Raw genomic sequence first — 23,007 nt, 5'->3', positions numbered from 1 at the left:
CAGATCTCCGGCTATAGCTGTTTGAGAAGGATTTAGCTGAGATTTTTCATATACAAGTTAGCCATTAGCTGCCGCTATAGCCTACTATAGCCCGTTTTGGGACATAGATAGCTAAATGGCTTAGCCAGCTATTTAAAACATTGGTTTACATACAAAAGAAAACATAAATATATTCGAAAATATAAACGTACTTGAACTTAGAACTGAGATGACATGGCTCGATCGGCATATATATGTTTCACGAGCTAACCAACGCAATTTGCTGATTACATTGCTTGATTACTCTCCGAACGCAAAGGCAGTGGCATCAAAGGTGTCCGAGAGGCCGGTACCGGTCTTGAAGGTCACCTTCTCCGGGGTGGCCTCGGGAACATACACCTCGACGACGCTGAGCCAGAGCATCAGCTCCTTGGTCTTCACGCCGGTGATCTTCCTCAGCTTGCCCTTCTCGGTGATCGCCGTCACCTCGGAGGCATATGACACCGTCTGCTTGATCTTCTTGAAGGTGTGCTCTACCTTCTTCTTCCCCTGCACCAGCCACAAGAACCCCGTGTCACGGTCGTACCCAAACTCCTGGATGTCCTCCATTGGAAGCAGGCCCTTGGGGAGGCCGAGCTCCTCCAGCAGCTCAACGAACTTCTTCCTGCACGCGGCGTCCCCGGTGACAACCTCTGCACTGGTGCGGTGGCTCTCAATGGCCTGGGACGCCATGGTTTACAAATGGAGCTGTGAGTAGCGCCAAGAAAAGAGACTGTCGTTGTAAAACTGTAGCTGGTTGCTCTTGAGAGTGATGATGTGTTTGTGTGATGGGAGATGGAGCTACAGCACATATATAGGCAGACAGCCTACAGACCGATGAGAAGCACTGCAAGACAACGTACATGCAGTCATGTTTGACTTGGTTGGCAAAGCACGTTGAACTTAGACGAGGACCATTGTGGTGTGCTTTCAGGTCCGGCGTGCTGAACTACGAACTTGACCGTTTCTCTACGTATCTAGCTACTTGTAAATTAGTTTAAACTCTACACGAGTAGCTAAGTTGGTACCTCATTTTTTACACCGTTCGATTTCTCTCAATAAATTGTTAGTATTTTTTTCCACCATTATAATTTTTTATTTAATTGTTTTTTGAGGTAAATTTTTTATTTAAATTTAGCCCTGTCTCAGTTTAACTGAAAACAGGGTCCACTACTCTAAATTCCCAATCAGTGTACCGGTTCACTATAATATATTTAAATTTCTCCTTTTATAACGACTGTATTTAAAAATCGCCGGTTAACTTAGTGGCATAAGTAAATTTTGCTATTTTTTCTCGATACTTATTTTAGCCGTCCTCTGAACCTATAAGAAAATCGGAAATCAACTAAAACATCAAAGAGCAATATAATGTTACAACATCAACATAGGAGCTCCATTCTCTAAGGAAAAATACTATAACATTAACACTTCCATTCTCAACCGGGACAATACTAAAATTAATACTTATGAGTATTTTTTTGCGAGTAAATACTTAAAGTATTTAACAATACAAAATAATATGTCTATATAGCAATAGAATGTTGGGCATGTTGCACACTTAGAGCATCTCCAAGAGTTCCTAAAACACTGTCCCAATCTAGTACTTTTAGCAAGATTAAAAAAAAACATCTCCAACAACTCTCAACCCCACCTTCAAATCCTTTGGCACTTGGGAAACCCAGCCCCCAGCGCGGAAAAATACGCACAGTGCCGTGTCCGCGTATCCTCCTCGTGCGGTCTCTTCCATATCCTCCTTGTGCGAGGTTTCCTGGGCGATCTCTTCCATATACCAGACTACGTCTTGGAAGCTGATCTTCGCTGACGCATCCAGCCAGCCACAGCTGGCTGCTGGCCGTCCTGGGTTGGCCATGCCTAGCTGTGGTTGGCCGAGGCTGTCGTGCCCTGGCCGACTACTGGCTGCTGGGCGGGTGTGGCCTAGCCAGGGTCCGGCTGTGGCTTGCCCAAGGCCGGCTGTTGTTGGCTGATGGATGGCCATGGCCTAGCCAGGGTCGATTGTGGTCTAGGAAGGATTTTTCAGAGGGAAGACTAGCTTCGGCAGCAGGCGTCATTAGGGCGAAAGCGGAATGAGGAGGTAGGCAAGAAGCGGGTGGCAGTGGAAGGTGCATGGCTGTAGATGATGAACCCGAGCATGGGGGCGTGTAGTGGAACTGGTGAAATCGGAGCCGGAAGCCATGATCAATGACAAGGCGGCACCAGCGCTTACATACAAGGGCGGCACAGACGAGGCGCAGGCACGCGGGTTTGTCCATCGGGAGGCGGAGGAGGATCTTTTCCACGTCCATCAGTTCCGGCGGCCAGCGTGGTCTGCGTGGTGACGGTGGCGCGGCCATGCTGCTTGATGGGCGAGCGTTTGGTCAGGGGTTCCGTGGGTGAGGGGTTATTAACTTATTATATGGTCCGTCCGATTCAACCAGGTCGTATACTCGTCCAACACGGAGATTCTATATACGATGGGAACACGATGAATTGTATACGGAATCAAAAAATTGCGAAATACTCCACAGTACAGTACAAACTCACACACACGATACATCATACATGTTTGGTTACAAAACAAGAGATAAATACACACGGCCGTGCAGCACCAGCAACGTATAGTAGTACTTTCAACTTGAACTAGATTACTGTCCGAGCGCAAAGGCGGCAGCATCAAAGGTGTCAGAGAGGCCGGTGCCGGTTTTGAAGGTGACCTTGTCCGGCGAGGCCTCGGGAACATAGACCTCGACGACGCTGAGCCAGAGCATCAGCTCCTTGGTCTTCACGCCCATGATCTTCATTAGCTTGCCCTTCTCGACGAACGCCGTCACCTCGGAGGCATAGGACACCGTCTGCTTGATCTTCTTGAATGTGTGCTCGACCTTCTTCTTCCCCTGCACCAGCCACATGAACCCTGTCTCGCGGTTGTACCCGAACTCCTGGATGTCCTCCATTGGAAGCAGGCCCTTGGGGAGGCCAAGCTCCTCCAGCAGCTCAATGGACTTCTTTCTGCACGCGGCGTCTCCGGTGATGACATGTGTACCAGCGCGGTGGCTCTGGATGGCCTGGGACGCCATGGTTTATAAATTGAGCTGTGAGTAGGGCCAAGAAAGAGACTATAGTCTATATGTAGCCGTAAACTGTATATAGCTAGCTAGCTGCTCTCGAGAGTGATGAAATGTTTGTGTGATTAGGGATGGAGCAACAGCACATATATAGGCAGGCAGGCAGCTTGTAGAGACTACAGACTACAAAGAAGCAGTGCAACGAATGGTGCAGTCTTGTTTGACTTCGTTGGCAAAGGGGCGTTGAACTTGGTGAGGACCATTTTGGCGTGCTTTCCATCCCGTCCGGCGTGATGAGCTACAAAACTGTGACCGTTTCTCTACGATCTAAGCTCCAATGAATTGTACATTATGTAAATTAGTTTAAACTCTATACGATTAGCCACATGTTGGTAGTCATTTTTATACACCGATTGATGTCTCCCAATAGATGGTTAGTATTTTTTTAACCATTGTAAAATCTCTCTTATTTAAATTTAGCACAGTAGGTCCATATTAATCCTTCGGTTGCCACATTTTTGTCATGTGGCCTTCTGCCGGTTTAACTGGTAAAAGATACTGAAAACAAGGTCTAAACCACTACAGTGAATTCCAAATCAGTGTTACCCACCAGTTAAATGCGATACCACTTAGCATGGCTTCACTTCACTAGTGAAGCTATTTTTCTTCTCTAGCTCCACGAACAGCTCCCCAGGTTGAGCTAGGGCTATTTAATGAACTGTTTGAGAAAATAGCACCTTATTATAGTAGTTGCAAATGCTAAAATGTCTACAATACCCTTACTCCTCTTCACTCCTCACTATTTTCCTTACTTTTTTTCTTCTTTCTTCTTTCTCTCGACACCTCCCTCGTCTAGTTTCTTCCAGTATCTTAAACGACCTCGCTCGTCCCTCCCAGTGGCCCATGCGCCCAATTTCGGCAGCTCACGTGCCTCTCCCTAGCGGCCACGCGCACTCCCAGACGACCCACGTGCCCATTGCAGCGGCCACGTACCCTGGCGCTTCCATATGGTTGTGCCCCATTCGTGCCACGGTGGCCGCCGCGCGCCTTGCCTTGACGGCCGACGGGGAGTTGTGCCCATGCCCTTCCTCACGTACGGTGGGGGAAATCTGACATCAATACTTAATGGGGCCCATAGGCGTGGGTTGGAGCCAGGTGAAGCCACTATTTTTGGCTCATCTCAGCCCAAAATTCTATAAGGGTAGGATTTGAGGGATTCTTTGGGTGGAGTTGTTCCATTTTACCTCGTTTGGTACAAAATGTCTGAAAAAGCACCAGGAGCCAGTGGTGGCGCTATGCCAAATGGGGTATATATTTAAACTTTGCCTCTTATGATTGCCTCTTATGATAGCATAAGTATATATTGCTATTTTTTCTAGACATTGAATTTAGTCGTTCTCTGACTCCTTCCCCTCTTCCCTTTGTAGTATAAAAAAATCAAAAATCAACTCACGACTGTGAAGCCGGCGAAATCTCAGGCAACATTGATGCCCAGGGAGGCCAAAGTTTTGAATTCAAACTCAACGGGCTCTTCCCTGGATTTTCGTTCGGCCCAATCTAGAGCCCAATAAGTATAGCTCCAACCTGCTTGAATTGTCTAGGTCCATGCCATTATAAGAGAGATTGCACGCAACCGGTCCGCTGCAATCATTGCTTCAATTACGGACACGTATCCTCCGTTTGCCTTTCTAAGCAGCGTAATCAGCGGCGTTATCGGCCGGTTTCCCGTTAGGAAGACGAAGGGGCGCGTAAGGAGCATATATACACTGTTGAACCCCAAAATCTCGACTCGTCCCCCCACAGTCCACCGCCACGCCACTCCGTGCAGAAAACCCCAGCGCTCCCATGGCCAACTGGGTGGTTGATCCGCTTCCGCACGTGCCCGCTGGCTTCACGCTTGAGGATCCGGTGCTCTGTCCACCGCTTCGCCATGAAGTGTGCGTGACCAGGTGCTACACCCTCTACAATGAAGACCTGTCGATCATCAATCTTCAACCACCGGTCCACAAGGAGGATTTCGAGCATCTCAAGACTACACTTCGTACCTTCTTCCACGATGTCCATCAGGTTCGCACTATTGAAATCCAGCCATGTGCTTTAGGAGATGCTTATGTCAGATTTAGTAGTTCACTTGAGAGGGAGAGGTTCCTTGGTCTCATGTTCAGATTTGGAAACTATGCCATGTCAATCATCAAACACGTTGAAGCTAAAAATGCACGCTCCTTGATTTGGATTGTGTTGCCTGGGAGTTACTAGTTGGTTTTCCTGAGGACCTTGAGAATGCAGTTGTTATTGCTAAGGCAGTTTCAGGTTTTGGCATTTTAGTGCATTGGCATGATACAAAGAACCTTGCTAGGGTTGTAGCTAAAGTCTATCTTAATGATGATGCTAAGATCCCTGACTCTATAAAAGTGGACATCGGCCTCCCTCAGAAAGGAAGATCTTTGGATAGTTCCATGTTTTGTTCTAAAGGAGAATGTGATTGAACTTCAGGATGAAGAGGCTTTTGTTACAGTGGGGCCTCTGCACCCCCAACCCCCATAGCGCCCCCCCCCCAAAAAAAAGTTCAAGGAGACTGTTGCAGATGTTGGTGAACCAGTGCCCCTTGCCATGATCCCATCTCCTGACAAGAATGTTGCTCCTCATCTCCCAAGAGAGATCCATGAAGGCATTGGTCAAGGCTTCCTCCAGATTCAGTCTGAGACTGTTTCGCTGCACTCTTGGAGAATGATGATTTAGATGAATAATCTCTCTACTGTGGCTATCAGTGCACTAGCTAGTCCTAGGGATGCTGCATAGTACTTTTGTTAGTTGCTCTAGCTCCCCAGTCCAGTTTGTGTACTGGCTAAATAAGAAACTATATCGCTATACTTGGTGTCTCACAGCACCTCTTGGAGCTCTTATTCAGACTATGTTTCTATGTTATGTTCTGTTAATGGTGATGCTAGTCATGTTTCTGTTTACTATCATTGTTTAGATGTTGATCTCAATGTTCAGAATGCTAGCTGCCTAAATGTTTGCATTTCTCATCTGAATCCTAATTGTCCCCACTTATTTGACACTTTGCTGCTCAAACATATGAAAATTCCTCTGCATGGTTTTAATGGACGATAATAATAATAATAATAGATTTAGTAAGATTCTTTTTTGAACATTAGGAGAATCAATTGTCAAGAGAAATGGGATGCAATGAGAGACAAATCAATGAAAGTGCTTGCCATGTTCTCTGTTTACAAGAAATCAAAAGAGAGAGCTTAATAGTTTCTACATCAAAAAATTCTGTCATAAAAACTTGGATAAATTTGCCTTTTCCCCCTTTGTTGGTGCTTCAGGCGGTCTCCTCATTGTCTGGAATAGCAATCTCTTTGATGGTAGTGTTGTACAAGCTAACTCTTATGCAGTCACAGTTAGATTGTTTTGCAGGCTTGACAGCAAAACTTTTTTTTGTTACAAACATTTATGGTCCTACCAACTCTTTGAAGAAATAGGGATTTGTTACATGGCTCATGAACCTGGACTATTCTAAATTTGAGGACCGGGTCCTTGGAGGTGATTTTAAACTTATTAGGAACCCAGGAAATGTAAATAAGCCTGGTGGTGACATCACTGAAATGAACATGTTCAATGAGCTCATTTCTGATTTAGATCTTGTTAATATACCATTCAGTGGCAGAAATTATACATGGAGTAATATGCAAACTGATCCTCTTCTGGTGAAATTAGACTAGGTATTCACCTCTTTTACTTGGACACTCTCCTTCCCTGCAACATTTGTACAACCTCTTTCAAGGCCTATATCTGATCATATACCCTATGTGCTTCACATTGGAAGTAGTATTCCCAAATCTAAAATGTTTAGGTTTGAAAATTTTAGGGTTTATCATCCAGGCTTCCTAAAAGCAGTGAATCGTCATTGGAATAGCTCCCCCTTCTTTGCCAATGTAGCTAAAAATCTGTCAGCAAGGTTAAAACAGGTTAGAGCAGGCCTTAATACTTGGAGTAAGAAACTGTCAAATTTGAGTAAACACGTCTATAATTACTATTGGGTCTTGCTTCTATTGGATGGCCTAGATGATCAAAGGTCCCTATCTAGACTTGAATCTGCCTTCAGAATCTTAGTCAAAACCAAACTAACCACTCTGTTGGAGTCAAAAAGAGCTTGCTGGAAGCAAAGAAATAGTGTGAGATGGGTCCAACTTGGGGATGAGAATACTCATTTCTTTCACACTATGGCAACAATATCTCACAAAAGAAATTTCATTGTCTCCCTCTCTAATATAGATGGCACTATTGTAACAGATCATGTGCAGAAAGCCAATCTTTTGTGCATAGCTTTCAAACACAAATTAGGTGTTTCTAAGTTTACTGGTATGGTTTATAATCTTAGTAATATACTTTCAGAACATAATCTGGAAGGTTTGGATGCAGACTTCAGTCAAGAAGAGATTGAAGGTGTGATTAGGAACCTGCCAAATAATCATGCCCCAGGTCCTGATGGCTTCAATGGCCTTTTCATTAAAAAATGTTGGAGCACTGTTAAAGAGGACTTTATAAGATTGTTCAAAGATTTTTGCAGTCAAAACATTGACTTGAGAAGAATCCATTCTTCTTTTATAGCTTTGATTCCAAAGAAGGATAACCCTAAAAATGTTGATGATTACAGGCTTATTTCTCTACTAAATTACTCACCCAAGTGCATCACAAAGATCCTTTCAGCAAGATTGCAAACTGTAATTCTCCATCTAGTTCATGCTAACCAATATGGTTTCGTCAGGGGAAGAACCATTCAGGCCTGTTTGGCCTGGTCATTTCAATTTCTACACTTGTGTCACTGATCAAAAAGGAAATAGTCATCCTGAAAATTGATTTTGAGAAAGCCTTTGACAATTTAGAGCATTAGGTCTATATATGTAGCCGTAAACTGTATGTAGCTTGCTGCTCTTGAGAGTGATGAAGTGATTGTGTGATTAGGGATGGAGCAACAGCACATATATAGGCAGGCAGGCAGGTTGTACAGACTACAGAGTATAGAGAAGCAGTGCAACGAATGGTGCAGTCTTGTTTGACTTCATTGGCAAACGAATCGTGCAGTCTTGTTGACTTTGTTTGGCAAAGGGGCATTGAACTTGACGAGGACCATTTTGGCGTGCTTTCAATCCCGTCCGGCGTGCTGAGCTACAAATTAACTTGACCGTTTCTCTATATATCTAGCTCCAATGACTTGGTACATTATGTAAATTAGTTTAAACTCTATACGAGTAGCCAAAATACCAAAAACAGGGTCGAAACCACTATAGTAAATTCCAAATCAGTGTCGTCTATTGGTCCACTATAAGGTCTTATTTGGCACGGCTCCACTTCATCAGTGAAGCTGGTTTTTTTTGCTTCGGCTCCATGAACGGCTCTTCTGATGGAGTTGAAGCCGTTTTAGTACCCCCATTTGGCAAAACAGCTTCATGTCATGGACCAAACCAATGAAAAGACCTAAATGCCCTTCTTATTCCAATCCAATCCCTATTGTCTTCCCCCGTTTGCCAGAGACGAATGCAAGGAACGACGGGACCACGTCCGCTCCCATAGACAAATGCGAGTCTGCAACTACTCCGGCGACCTCGTTCCCCAGCGGCCGCGCACCATGGACGACCATGCGTGTCGGCAGTCGCGCCCGTGGTGGCTCGCTTGCCCTGGCCGTGCCCCTACAGCCCATGCGGCTTGGCCGTGCCTTGGCGACTCGCTTGCCCGGTGGTGCCCCGACGGCCAGCGCACCCCTCCCCTCAACCGTGCTCCGGCGGCCTACGTGCCCCGGCCGTGTCCTGGCGGCTGCGTGGTCCGGCTATGCCTTGGCGGCCAGCGCGCCCCTCGCCCCAACCGTGCCCTGGCGGCCTGCGCGCCTCGGCCGTGCCCTAGCGACTGCACGGCCCGGTTGTGCCCCGGTGGCTCGCTCGCCCCAGCGGCCCTCTCGTCCCTGGCACACTTTCCGGCGGCTCGCCGGTGTAGTTCAAGGGCCATTGCCCTGACCTTTCTGTAAGCATCTAGGCCCCTAGTTGGGTTTCGGTGATTAATGACAATACATGATTACTGTGACTAACGTGTGTTTTGCAGAGGCAATTAAGTTAGGTCACGGTAATGGAGATCGATTGGGCTATCATGATGGTCATGCCCCTATGATGGAAATCATTTCAGTTTTCAAAGGATGGACAACAAGGTTAAGGATGGACTAGTTCTAAGTGTCGATTGAAGTTGGAGTGACACTTAGAGTAGTTTAGGACTTTGTTTTTCCTTTGTCCGTACTATTAAGGGGGGTACGGACGGGTAGCTTGACCTAGGTGAGTCTAGTGGGTTAGGTGTGGTACATACTTGCTAAAACTAGCGCTAGGTAGCTCTAAACTAGTCCTTAGATCCAATGGAGCAAACTTAATTCACATATGATCAAGAGTTGGAAGTGAATGGAGAGTCAAATACTGACCGGATGCTGGCTTTGGTGTGACCGGACGCTGGCTCAGAGTCCGGTCAGTTCATTTGATCAAGGTGAAGTCATCTGGAAGTGACCGGACGCTGAGAAGTGAAGTGACCGGACGCTGAAGGCCAACGTCCGGTCGACATCGGTAAGGTTCCAGTGAGGGTAAATTGTGACCGGATGCGTCCGGTCAGTGCTGACCACCAGTGTCCGGTCACACTATAAACACTGGGTTTCAGGGTGAACTGACCGGCGCGTCCGGTCAACATGACCGGAGCGTCTGGTCACCCCGCAGAGGCACATAACGATTCATTTTTCAGCCCATGTTATAAATTCCACCTCCATTCATGTGTGGGGGTACTTTTACTCATTCCAACAGCTGAGAAACATGTTTGAGAGTGCTAAGAAGAGCAAGGTCCTAGTGAGGTGATTGAGATTTGAGAATCCCAAAGAGAGCCCTCATTAGTGAAGCAAGAGTAGCAAAGTGTGCATCCACCCTTCTCATTAGGCTTTTTATGGTCAAATGAGAGTTCGTGCTTGTTACTCTTGGTGATCATGATCACCTAGACGGCTTGGTGGTGATTGGGAGTTTGGTGATCATCCGGCGGAGCTTGTGGGTGACCCAACTCAAGTTGTGAGCGGTTGTGGGTGATTCACCGCGACGGAGTGTCAAAGAATCAACCCGTAGAGAGCACTTGATCCTTGCACGGATCAAGGGGGAGCTACACCCTTGCACGGGTGCTCCAACGAGGACTAGTGGGGAGTGGCGACTCTCCGATACCTCGGCAAAACATCACCGCATTCCTTCTCTCTTTACTTTAAGCATTTACTTTGAGCAATTCATTACTTGTCTTTTACATTCCTAGAATTGCCATGCTAGAGTAGGATTGGAACTTAGGGTGCTAAACTTTTGTGTGTTAGATCAATAGAATCACTTTCTAGGCACAAGGGGTTAATTGGGCTAACCATAGGATTTGATTATTGCAAAGAAATTTGTAATTAGCCCAATTCACCCACCTCTTGGGCATCTTGATCCTTTCAATTGGTATCAGAACCTCGTGCTCACGTATTTAGGCTTAACCACCTAGAGCAAGATGTTTCACGGGGATGGACCTCCCCCTATCTTTGAGGGAGATGATTTTCCTTATTGGAAAATTTGCATGGAGACATATCTAGGAGCTCTAGATGTTGGTATTCTTAGAGCCACCTCACATGGCTTCCCAAAACCTTAGGATGCTACTCACCTACAAGGCGATGAGGTGAACTATGAGAAGTGGAATGCAAAGGCTCAAAACACCATCTTTAGAGGCCTTTGCAAAGATGTGTTCAATCGGGTGAGGAACCACAAAGACGCCCATGCACTATGGTCGGACATTTGTGCGCTCTATGAGGGAACTAAGAGTGAGCGTGAGGAATGCTATCATCTTGTCATGAAAAAGCTCAACTCTTTTGAAATGCTTCCTAAAGAATGTGCTAATGAGATGTATTCACGTTTGAATGTTCTTGTAGAGGAAGTCAATGGGCTAGGACTCACTCAAATGCAACCATCCGATGTTGTAAGAAAGATTTTGAGTGTCCTCCCCATTGATAAATATGGGCATATTGTGACCGTGCTTCATCAAGGTAATCTTTCTACCGCTACACCGACACAAATCTTGGAAAAGATCAATGCTCATGAGATGTACATGCACATCACACCACAAGATGGCTCATCCTCTATCAAGAAGAAAGATAAGGACTTAGCATTCAAAGCTAGCCAAGAGAAGGGTAAAGCAAGACTTGAGTATGAGAGCTCAAGTGATGATGAAGTTGATGATGAAAGTCTTGCTCTCATGGTGAAAAAGACCGCCAACATGCTAAAGAAGCTCAACAAGAGTGGCATCAAGTTTGATGGCAAGAAGAAGAAGTTCTTCACTAGCTCTAGAAGGAAGCCAATCTCCGAGATGGATTGCTTCAATTGTGGAGAACTTGGTCATCTAGCACACCAATGCACTAAGCCCAAGAAAGACAAGTTCAAGAACAAATACAAGGGCAAGAAAGATGACTCAAGCAATGAAGAAGAAGAAGAGAAGAAGAAGAACAAGCCATACAAGAAGAGAGATGGCAAGAAGAAGGACTTCCACAAGAAGAAGAAGAGTGTAAAGGCATACATTATCGGTGATTGGCTCATGGACATTGATTCAACTAGTGCCTCATCCGATGATGATAGTGACAATGAGAAGGTGGCCACAATTGTTATCAACTCTTCATCATCTTCATCGCCACCACCGCCATCATCCTCTACACACCTATGCCTTATGGCCAAGGGTGACCGCAAGGTATCTAACAATGATGATAGTAGTGATGATGAGCATGCTAGTGATGATGATAGCGATAGTGATGATGATGATGAATATGAATCACCTTCTTATGATGATCTTGCTAGATTGCTAAAACAATACACTAAGATCATTATAAAAACTAGAGCTAAAAATAAAAAGCTAGAAGCTAAAAATGATTCTCTTTTAGCCAAATGTGATATAGCGGAAAAGGCTAGTGTTGAGCTTAAAGAAGCAAATGATGCTATATCATCCAAACTCAAGGAGCTCAAATCTTTTAAGAAAGAGCTTAAAGAAAAACATGATAAACTTGAGAGGACACATAATGAGCTCATCACTAGCCACAACAAGCTAAGAGAAGAATATACTACTCTTAAGGTTAATCATGATAATCTTGTTATTGCTCAAGAATTCTTATCCAATGAGCCACATGATGCTACTAACGATGTTGTTAAGATTGATATAGCTACATCATGTGATGACTTGATTATTGAGAGTATTGAGCAAAGTTCTAGTAGCAAGGGCAAGCAAGTGGTTGAAGCCGATGATTATGATGAGTTTGTCAAGCTCAAGAATGACAATGAAAAACTCAAGAAAGATCTTGAAGAACTCAAAACCACCAAGTCTATTGTGCTAAAAACTATTGTTCATGACGATGGTTTGATCCTTGAGAATGAGAAGCTCAAAGACGAGAACAAAAAGCTCAAGGAAGAGAAAAACAATGATGTTCTCAAGGAAGAAAACAAGAAGCTCAAGTTGGAGAAAGAGCATCTTAAGATTGGATTGAGCAAGTTCACTAGAGGCAAGCATCTTCAAAGTGAGCTACTAATAAACACCGTCATGAAGATGGATAGAAGTGGCATTGGGTACTTGGCAAACCAAGAGAAGAAGGCTCAAGCTCAACAACAATATAAGTCCAAGCCAAAGCCAAAGAGATATTTTGAGTGTGGACAAGAAGGCCACTTTGCTCATGAGTGCCAAACTCCACCACCACAACCCTTGCCGAAGCATGCTAGACCTTTTGCTTTCAATGCTCACTACATGCTTAGAAAGGATTCTAGTGGAAAGATGAAAGTCATGTTCTTAGGTCCTCCCAACAAGAATAGGCCTAAGAAAATTTGGGTTGTAAAGTCACTTGTTGAGAAGGTGAAGGACCCTCAACAAGTTTGGGTTCCTAAAGCTTGATCTCTTGTGTGTAGGTGAACTACAAGACCGGTGGAAGTTATTGGGTCATTGATAGTGGTTGCACACAACATATGACTGGTGATCCTCGTATGTTCACCTCACTAGATGAAGAAGTAGATGGACAAGAAAGAATCACATTTGGAGATAACTCAAAGGGCAAGGTCAAAGGATTGGGCAAAGTGGCTATATCAAATGATCATTCCATCTCCAATGTGCTATATGTTGCTTCATTGAGTTTCAACTTGCTATCCATTGGACAATTATGTGATCTTGGCTTCCTATGCTTGTTTACCAAGAAGGAGGTTGTTGTATCCAAGAAGGATGATGATCATGTGATATTCAAAGGATTTAGATACAACAACCTATATCTAGTGGACTTCACCTCCGAAGATGAAAACTTGAAGACATACCTATTCACCAAAACAACACTTGGGTGGCTATGGCATAGAAGACTTGCTCATATTGGGATGAGCTCACTCAAGAAGCTAATGAAGAATGATTTGGTGAGAGGGTTGAATGATGCGAAGTTTGAGAAGGAGGATTTAGATACAACAACCTATATCTAGTGGACTTCACCTCCGAAGATGAAAACTTGAAGACATGCCTATTCACCAAAACAACACTTGGGTGGCTATGGCATAGAAGACTTGCTCATATTGGGATGAGCTCACTCAAGAAGCTAATGAAGAATGATTTGGTGAGAGGGTTGAATGATGCGAAGTTTGAGAAGGACAAGCTTTGTAGTGCATGTCAAGCAGACAAGCAAGTTGCAAATACCCATCCAACAAAAGCTTTTATGTCAACCGCAAGAGTGCTAGAACTCCTTCATATGGATTTATTTGGACCAACAACATACAAGAGTTTGGGAGGAAATCTTTATTGTCTTGTGATTATTGATGACTATTCAAGGTATACATGGGTATTCTTCCTTCATGACAAATCCGAAGTTACATCTTGCTTCAAGAAGTTTGCCAAGAGAGCACAAAATGAATTTGAACTGCAGCTTAAGAAGATAAGAAGTGACAATGGGAAGGAATTTGACAACACAAATATAGAAGCCTATTGTGATGAAGTTGGGATCAAGCATGAGGTCTTCGCAACATATACTCCTCAACAAAATAGTGTAGTTGAGAGGAAGAACCGGACATTGATCACTCTTGCAAGAACAATGCTCGATGAGTACAACACACCTAAAGCTCTATGGGCGAAAGCTATCAACACCGCATGCTATGCATCAAACTGCCTATTCCTTCAATAGTTCCTTGGCAAGACACATTATGAGTTGCTCAATGGGAAAAAGCCGAATATCTTCTTCTTTAGGGTGTTTGGTTGCAAATGCTACATCTATAAGAAGCGCCAACACCTAGGGAAGTTTCAAAGATGTTGTGATATTGGTTTTCTTGTTGGTTACTCATCAAAGTCCAAAGCATATAGAGTATTTAATCATGCCACCGGCTTGGTTGAAGAAACATATGATGTGGAATTTGATGAATCTAACGGCTCCCAAGGAGCACATGAGAATCTTGATGATGTAGGTGATGAACCATTGAGGGAGGCTATGAAGAACATTTCGGTTGGAGACATCAAGCCTAAAGATGATGAAGATGATGTACAAGTGATGGCTTCAATGGCCTTTTCATTAAAAAATGTTGGAGCACTGTTAAAGAGGACTTTATAAGATTGTTCAAAGATTTTTGCAGTCAAAACATTGACTTGAGAAGAATCCATTCTTCTTTTATAGCTTTGATCCCAAAGAAGGATAACCCTAAAAATGTTGATGATTATAGGCTTATTTCTCTACTAAATTACTCACCCAAGTGCATCACAAAGATCCTTTCAGCAAGATTGCAAACTGTAATTCTCCATCTAGTTCATGCTAACCAATATGGTTTCGTCAGGGGAAGAACCATTCAAGCCTGTTTGGCCTTGTCATTTCAATTTCTACACTTGTGTCACTGATCAAAAAGGAAATAGTCATCCTGAAAATTGCTTTTGAGAAAGCCTTTGACAATTTAGAGCATTAGGTCTATATATGTAGTCGTAAACTGTATGTAGCTTGCTGCTCTTGAGAGTGATGAAGTGTTTGTGTGATTAGGGATGGAGCAACAGCACATATATAGGCAGGCAGGCAGGTTGTACAGACTACAGAGTATAGAGAAGCAGTGCAACGAATGGTGTAGTCTTGTTTGACTTCATTGGCAAACGAATCGTGCAGTCTTGTTGACTTTGTTTGGCAAAGGGGCATTGAACTTGACAAGGACCATTTTGGCGTGCTTTTGATCCCGTTCGGCGTGCTGAGCTACAAATTAACTTGACCGTTTCTCTATATATCTAGCTCCAATGACTTGGTACATTATGTAAATTAGTTTAAACTCTATACGAGTAGCCAAAATACCGAAAACAGGGTCGAAACAACTATAGTAAATTCCAAATCAGTGTCGTCTACTGGTCCACTATAAGGTCTTATTTGGCACGGCTCCACTTCACTAGTGAAGCTGGTTTTTTTTGCTTCGGCTCCATGAACGGCTCTTCTGATGGAGTTGAAGCCGTTTTAGTACCCCCATTTGGCAAAATAGCTTCATGTCATGGACCAAACCAATGAAAAGACCTAAATGCCCTTCTTATTCCAATCCAATCCCTATTGTCTTCCCCCGTTTGCCAGAGAAGAATGCAAGGAACGACGGGACCACGTCCGCTCCCATAGACAAATGCGAGTCTGCAACTACTCCGGCGACCTCGTTCCCCAGCGGCCGCGCACCATGGACGACCACGCATGTCGGCAGTCGCGCCCGTGGTGGCTCGCTTGCCCTGGCCGTGCCCCTACAGCCCATGCGGCTTGGCCGTGCCTTGGCGACTCGCTTGCCCGGCGGTGCCCCGATGGCCAGCGCACCCCTCCCCTCAACCGTGCTCCGGCGGCCTATGTGCCCCGGCCGTGTCCTGGCGGCTGCGTGGTCCAGCTATGCCTTGGCGGCCAGCGCGCCCCTCGCCCCAACTGTGCCCTGGCGGCCTGCGCACCTCGGCCGTGCCCTGGCGACTGCACGGCCCGGTTGTGCCCCGGTGGCTCGCTCACCTCAGCGGCCCTCTCGTCCCTGGCACACTTTCCGGTGGCTCGCCGGTGTAGTTCAAGGGCCATTGCCCTGACCTTTCTGTAAGCATCTAGGCCCCTAGTTGGGTTTCGGTGATTGATGACAATACATGATTACTGTAACTAACGTGTGTTTTATAGAGGCAATTAAGTTAGGTCACGGTAATGGAGATCGATTGGGCTATCATGATGGTCATGCCCCTATGATGGAAATCGTTTCAGTTTTCAAAGGATGGACGACAAGGTTAAGGATGGACTAGTTCTAAGTGTCGATTGAAGTTGGAGTGACACTTAGAGTAGTTTAGGACTTTGTTTTTCCTTTGTCCGTACTATTAAGGGGGGTACGGATGGGAAGCTTGACCTAGGTGAGTCTAGTGGGTTAGGTGTGGTGCATACTTGCTAAAACTAGCGCTAGGTAGCTCTAAAATAGTCCTTAGATCCAATGGAGCAAACTTGATTCACATATGATCAAGAGTTGGAAGTGAATGAAGAGTCAAATACTGACCAGATGCTGGCTTTGGTGTGACCGGACGCTGGCTCAGAGTCCGGTCAGTTCATTTGATCAAGGTGAAGTCATCTGGAAGTGACCGGACGCTGAGAAGTGAAGTGACCGGACGCTGAAGGCCAACGTCCGGTCGACATTGGTAAGGTTCCAGTGAGGGTAAATTGTGACCGGATGCGTCCGGTCAGTGCTGACCACCAGTGTCCGGTCACACTATAAACACTGGGTTTCAGGGTGAACTGACCGGCGCGTCCGGTCAACATGACCGGAGCGTCTGGTCACCCCGCAGAGGCACATAACGATTCATTTTTCAGCCCATGTTATAAATACCACCTCCATTCATGTGTGGGGGTACTTTTACTCATTCCAACAGCTGAGAAACATGTTTGAGAGTGCCAAGAAGAGCAAGGTCCTAGTGAGGTGATTGAGATTTGAGAATCCCAAAGAGAGCCCTCATTAGTGAAGCAAGAGTAGCAAAGTGTGCATCGACCCTTCTCATTAGGCTTTTTATGGTCAAATGAGAGTTCGTGCTTGTTACTCTTGGTGATCATGATCACCTAGATGGCTTGGTGGTGATTGGGAGTTTAGTGATCATCCGGCGGAGCTTGTGGGTGACCCAACTCAAGTTGTGAGCGGTTGTGGGTGATTCACCACGACGGAGTGTCAAAGAATCAACCCGTAGAGAGCACTTGATCCTTGCACGGATCAAGGGGGAGCTACACCCTTGCACGGGTGCTCCAACGAGGACTAGTGGGGAGTGGCGACTCTCCGATACCTCGGCAAAATATCACCGCATTCCTTCTCCTCTCTTTACTTTAAGCATTTACTTTGAGCAATTCATTACTTGTCTTTTACATTCCTAGAATTGCCATGCTAGAGTAGGATTGGAACTTAGGGTGCTAAACTTTTGTGTGTTAGATCAATAGAATCACTTTCTAGGCACAAGGGGTTAATTGGGCTAACCATAGGATTTGATTATTGCAAAGAAATTTGTAATTAGCCCAATTCACCCACCTCTTGGGCATCTTGATCCTTTCAATTGGTATCAGAACCTCGTGCTCACGTATTTAGGCTTAACCACCTAGAGCAAGATGTCTCACGGGGATGGACCTCCCCCTATCTTTGAGGGAGATGATTTTCCTTATTGGAAAATTTGCATGGAGACATATCTAGGAGCTCTAGATGTTGGTATTCTTAGAGCCACCTCACATGGCTTCCCAAAACCTTAGGATGCTACTCACCTACAAGGCGATGAGGTGAACTATGAGAAGTGGAATGCAAAGGCTCAAAACACCATCTTTAGAGGCCTTTGCAAAGATGTGTTCAATCGGGTGAGGAACCACAAAGACGCCCATGCACTATGGTCGGACATTTGTGCGCTCTATGAGGGAACTAAGAGTGAGCGTGAGGAACGCTATCATCTTGTCATGAAAAAGCTCAACTCTTTTGAAATGCTTCCTAAAGAATGTGCTAATGAGATGTATTCACGTTTGAATGTTCTTGTAGAGGAAGTCAATGGGCTAGGACTCACTCAAATGCAACCATCCGATGTTGTAAGAAAGATTTTGAGTGTCCTCCCCATTGATAAATATGGGCATATTGTGACCGTGCTTCATCAAGGTAATCTTTCTACCGCTACACCGACACAAATCTTGGAAAAGATCAATGCTCATGAGATGTACATGCACATCACACCACAAGATGGCTCATCCTCTATCAAGAAGAAAGATAAGGACTTAGCATTCAAAGCTAGCCAAGAGAAGGGTAAAGCAAGACTTGAGTATGAGAGCTCAAGTGATGATGAAGTTGATGATGAAAGTCTTGCTCTCATGGTGAAAAAGACCGCCAACATGCTAAAGAAGCTCAACAAGAGTGGCATCAAGTTTGATGGCAAGAAGAAGAAGTTCTTCACTAGCTCTAGAAGGAAGCCAATCTCCGAGATGGATTGCTTCAATTGTGGAGAACTTGGTCATCTAGCACACCAATGCACTAAGCCCAAGAAAGACAAGTTCAAGAACAAATACAAGGGCAAGAAAGATGACTCAAGCAATGAAGAAGAAGAAGAGAAGAAGAAGAACAAGCCATACAAGAAGAGAGATGGCAAGAAGAAGAAGAGTGTAAAGGCATACATTATCGGTGATTGGCTCATGGACATTGATTCAACTAGTGCCTCATCCGATGATGATAGTGACAATGAGAAGGTGGCCATAATTGTTATCAACTCTTCATCATCTTCATCGCCACCACCGCCATCATCCTCTACACACCTATGCCTTATGGCCAAGGGTGACTGCAAGGTATCTAACAATGATGATAGTAGTGATGATGAGCATGCTAGTGATGATGATAGCGATAGTGATGATGATGAATATGAATCACCTTCTTATGATGATCTTGCTAGATTGCTAAAACAATACACTAAGATCATTATAAAAACTAGAGCTAAAAATAAAAAGCTAGAAGCTAAAAATGATTCTCTTTTAGCCAAATGTGATATAGCGGAAAAGGCTAGTGTTGAGCTTAAAGAAGCAAATGATGCTATATCATCCAAACTCAAGGAGCTCAAATCTTTTAAGAAAGAGCTTAAAGAAAAACATGATAAACTTGAGAGGACACATAATGAGCTCATCACTAGCCACAACAAGCTAAGAGAAGAATATACTACTCTTAAGGTTAATCATGATAATCTTGTTATTGCTCAAGAATTCTTCTCCAATGAGCCACATGATGCTACTAACGATGTTGTTAAGATTGATATAGCTACATCATGTGATGACTTGATTATTGAGAGTATTGAGCAAAGTTCTAGTAGCAAGGGCAAGCAAGTGGTTGAAGCCAATGATTATGATGAGTTTGTCAAGCTCAAGAATGACAATGAAAAACTCAAGAAAGATCTTGAAGAACTCAAAACCACCAAGTCTATTGTGCTAAAAACTATTGTTCATGACGATGGTGTGATCCTTGAGAATGAGAAGCTCAAAGATGAGAACAAAAAGCTCAAGGAAGAGAAAAACAATGATGTTCTCAAGGAAGAAAACAAGAAGCTCAAGTTGGAGAAAGAGCATCTTAAGATTGGATTGAGCAAGTTCACTAGAGGCAAGCATCTTCAAAGTGAGCTACTAATAAACACCGTCATGAAGATGGATAGAAGTGGCATTGGGTACTTGGCAAACCAAGAGAAGAAGGCTCAAGCTCAACAACAATATAAGTCCAAGCCAAAGCCAAAGAGATGTTTTGAGTGTGGACAAGAAGGCCACTTTGCTCATGAGTGCCAAACTCCACCACCACAACCCTTGCCGAAGCATGCTAGACCTTTTGCTTTCAATGCTCACTACATGCTTAGAAAGGATTCTAGTGGAAAGATGAAAGTCATGTTCTTAGGTCCTCCCAACAAGAATAGGCCTAAGAAAATTTGGGTTGCAAAGTCACTTGTTGAGAAGGTGAAGGACCCTCAACAAGTTTGGGTTCCTAAAGCTTGATCTCTTGTGTGTAGGTGAACTACAAGACCGGTGGAAGTCATTGGGTCATTGATAGTGGTTGCACACAACATATGACCGGTGATCCTCGTATGTTCACCTCACTAGATGAAGAAGTAGATGGACAAGAAAGAATCACATTTGGAGATAACTCAAAGGGCAAGGTCAAAGGATTGGGCAAAGTGGCTATATCAAATGATCATTCCATCTCCAATGTGCTATATATTGCTTCATTGAGTTTCAACTTGCTATCCATTGGACAATTATGTGATCTTGGCTTCCAATACTTGTTTACCAAGAAGGAGGTTGTTGTATCCAAGAAGGATGATGATCATGTGATATTCAAAGGATTTAGATACAACAACCTATATCTAGTGGACTTCACCTCCGAAGATGAAAACTTGAAGACATGCCTATTCACCAAAACAACACTTGGGTGGCTATGGCATAGAAGACTTGCTCATATTGGGATGAGCTCACTCAAGAAGCTAATGAAGAATGATTTGGTGAGAGGGTTGAATGATGCGAAGTTTGAGAAGGACAAGCTTTGTAGTGCATGTCAAGCAGGCAAGCAAGTTGTAAATACCCATCCAACAAAAGCTTTCATGTCAACCGCAAGAGTGCTAGAACTCCTTCATATGGATTTATTTGGACCAACAACATACAAGAGTTTGGGAGGAAATCTTTATTGTCTTGTGATTATTGATGACTATTCAAGGTATACATGGGTATTCTTCCTTCATGACAAATCCGAAGTTACATCTTGCTTCAAGAAGTTTGCCAAGAGAGCACAAAATGAATTTGAACTGCAGCTTAAGAAGATAAGAAGTGACAATGGGAAGGAATTTGACAAAACAAATATAGAAGCCTATTATGATGAAGTTGGGATCAAGCATGAGGTCTTCGCAACATATACTTCTCAACAAAATAGTATAGTTGAGAGGAAGAACCGGACATTGATCACTCTTGCAAGAACAATGCTTGATGAGTACAACACCCCTGAAGCTCTATGGGCGAAAGCTATCAACACCGCATGCTATGCATCAAACTGCCTATTCCTTCAATAGTTCCTTGGCAAGACACATTATGAGTTGCTCAATGGAAAAAAAGCCGAATATCTCCTTCTTTAGGGTGTTTGGTTGCAAATGCTACATCTATAAGAAGCGCCAACACCTAGGGAAGTTTCAAAGATGTTGTGATATTGGTTTTCTTGTTGGTTACTCATCAAAGTCCAAAGCATATAGAGTATTTAATCATGCCACCGGCTTGGTTGAAGAAACATATGATGTGGAATTTGATGAATCTAACGGCTCCCAAGGAGCATATGAGAATCTTGATGATATAGGTGATGAACCATTGAGGGAGGCTATGAAGAACATTTCGGTTGGAGACATCAAGCCTAAAGATGATGAAGATGATGTATAAGTGATTGAACCACCTTCTTCATCAAGTGTGCCACAAGATGGTGATAAAGATGGGAGAGTGGAAAATGAAGACACTCATGTCTCCCATGATCAAATGGTGGTACAAGCACATGATGTTGATGCTCCACAACCTCCTCCTCAAGTGGTCAATAGAAGAAATATACCTCTACTACAAGATCATCCACAAGATCTCATCATAGGGAGTCCTTCAAAGAGTGTAATGACTCACTCACAAAAACTTGCTTCATTTATTGCTCATCACTCTTTTGTCTTTTGCTTTGAGCCTACTAAGGTAGAAGAAGCTCTTCAAAATCTAGATTGGATAAATGCAATACATGAAGAGTTGAACAACTTCACCCGCAATGAAGTTTGGACTCTTGAAGAGTGGCCCAAAGGTGCAAGAGTCATTGGAACAAAGTGGGTGTTCTGAAACAAGCAAGATGATCAAGGTGTTGTTGTGAGGAACAAGGCAAGACTAGTGGCAAAGGGGTTCTCTTAAGTTGAAGGTTTGGATTTTGGAGAGACCTTTGCACCGGTTGCAAGATTAGAAGCCATCCATATCCTCCTTGCATATGCATCACATCATGAAATGAAACTTTATCAAATGAATGTGAAAAGTGCATTTTTAAATGGCTTTATTAATGAACTAGTCTATGTTGATCAACCTCCCGAGTTTGAAGATCCTAGATATCCTAATCAAGTTTATAGGTTGTCCAAGGCTTTATATGGGCTTAAGCAAGCCCCAAGAGCTTGGTATGAGCACCTTCAGGACTTCCTCATTGAGAAGGGCTTCACCATTGGGAATGTCGACACCACACTATTCACCAAGAAGCTTGATGGACATATCTTCATTTGTCAAGTGTATGTTGATGATATTATCTTTGGATCATCAAATGAAGATTCTTGCAAAGAGTTTGGTAAATTGATGTCGAAGGAGTTCGAGATGTCAATGATTGGAGAGCTTACATTCTTTCTTGGTTTTCAAGTCAAGCAAATGAGAGAAGGGATTTTCATCTCTCAAGAGAAATATACAAATGATCTTCTCAAGAGATTCAAGATGGATGAATGTAAGCCAATCAAGACACCAATGCCAACTAATGGACATCTCGACCTAGATGAGGGAGGTAACCCGGTTGATCAAACTCTCTACCGCTCTATGATTGGTAGCTTGTTATATTTGACCGCATCTAGGCTTGATATCATATTTAGTGTGTGTATGTGTGCTAGATTTCAAGTTAATCCTAAGGAAACTCATTTAATTGCCGTAAAAAGAATCCTTAGGTATCTTAAGCACACACCAAGCATTGGTCTTTGGTATCCTAAAGGAGCTATATTTGAGTTAGTTGGCTATTCTGATTCGGATTATGCCGGTTGCAAAGTTGATAGAAAAAGCACATCCAGAGGGTGCCATTTGCTTGGTAGATCACTTGTGTCTTGGTCCTCCAAGAAGCAAAATAGTGTGGCTTTGTCCACCGCCGAA

At 44.0% G+C, this 23,007-nt stretch overlaps 2 protein-coding genes across 2 annotated transcripts; both read right to left on the bottom strand.

Moving 5' to 3' along the window:
* Nucleotides 1-230: 230 nt before the first annotated feature.
* On the bottom strand, nucleotides 231-711 carry LOC136519477 (uncharacterized protein At5g01610-like). Its single transcript, XM_066512873.1, has one exon. It carries the CDS (start codon nucleotides 709-711, stop codon nucleotides 280-282), a length of 432 nt encoding a protein of 143 aa, XP_066368970.1. The 3' UTR covers nucleotides 231-279.
* Nucleotides 712-2,660: 1,949 nt separating this feature from the next.
* Nucleotides 2,661-3,150, bottom strand: LOC136523009 (uncharacterized protein At5g01610-like). The gene has a single exon (XM_066516794.1). It carries the CDS (start codon nucleotides 3,090-3,092, stop codon nucleotides 2,661-2,663), a length of 432 nt encoding a protein of 143 aa, XP_066372891.1. The 5' UTR covers nucleotides 3,093-3,150.
* Nucleotides 3,151-23,007: the final 19,857 nt, after the last annotated feature.

This window comes from Miscanthus floridulus, chromosome 18, assembly GCF_019320115.1.
Source record: "Miscanthus floridulus cultivar M001 chromosome 18, ASM1932011v1, whole genome shotgun sequence".
In the NCBI taxonomy this organism is placed as follows: Eukaryota; Viridiplantae; Streptophyta; class Magnoliopsida; order Poales; family Poaceae; genus Miscanthus; species Miscanthus floridulus.
This window is presented reverse-complemented; position numbering and strand designations above follow the sequence as displayed.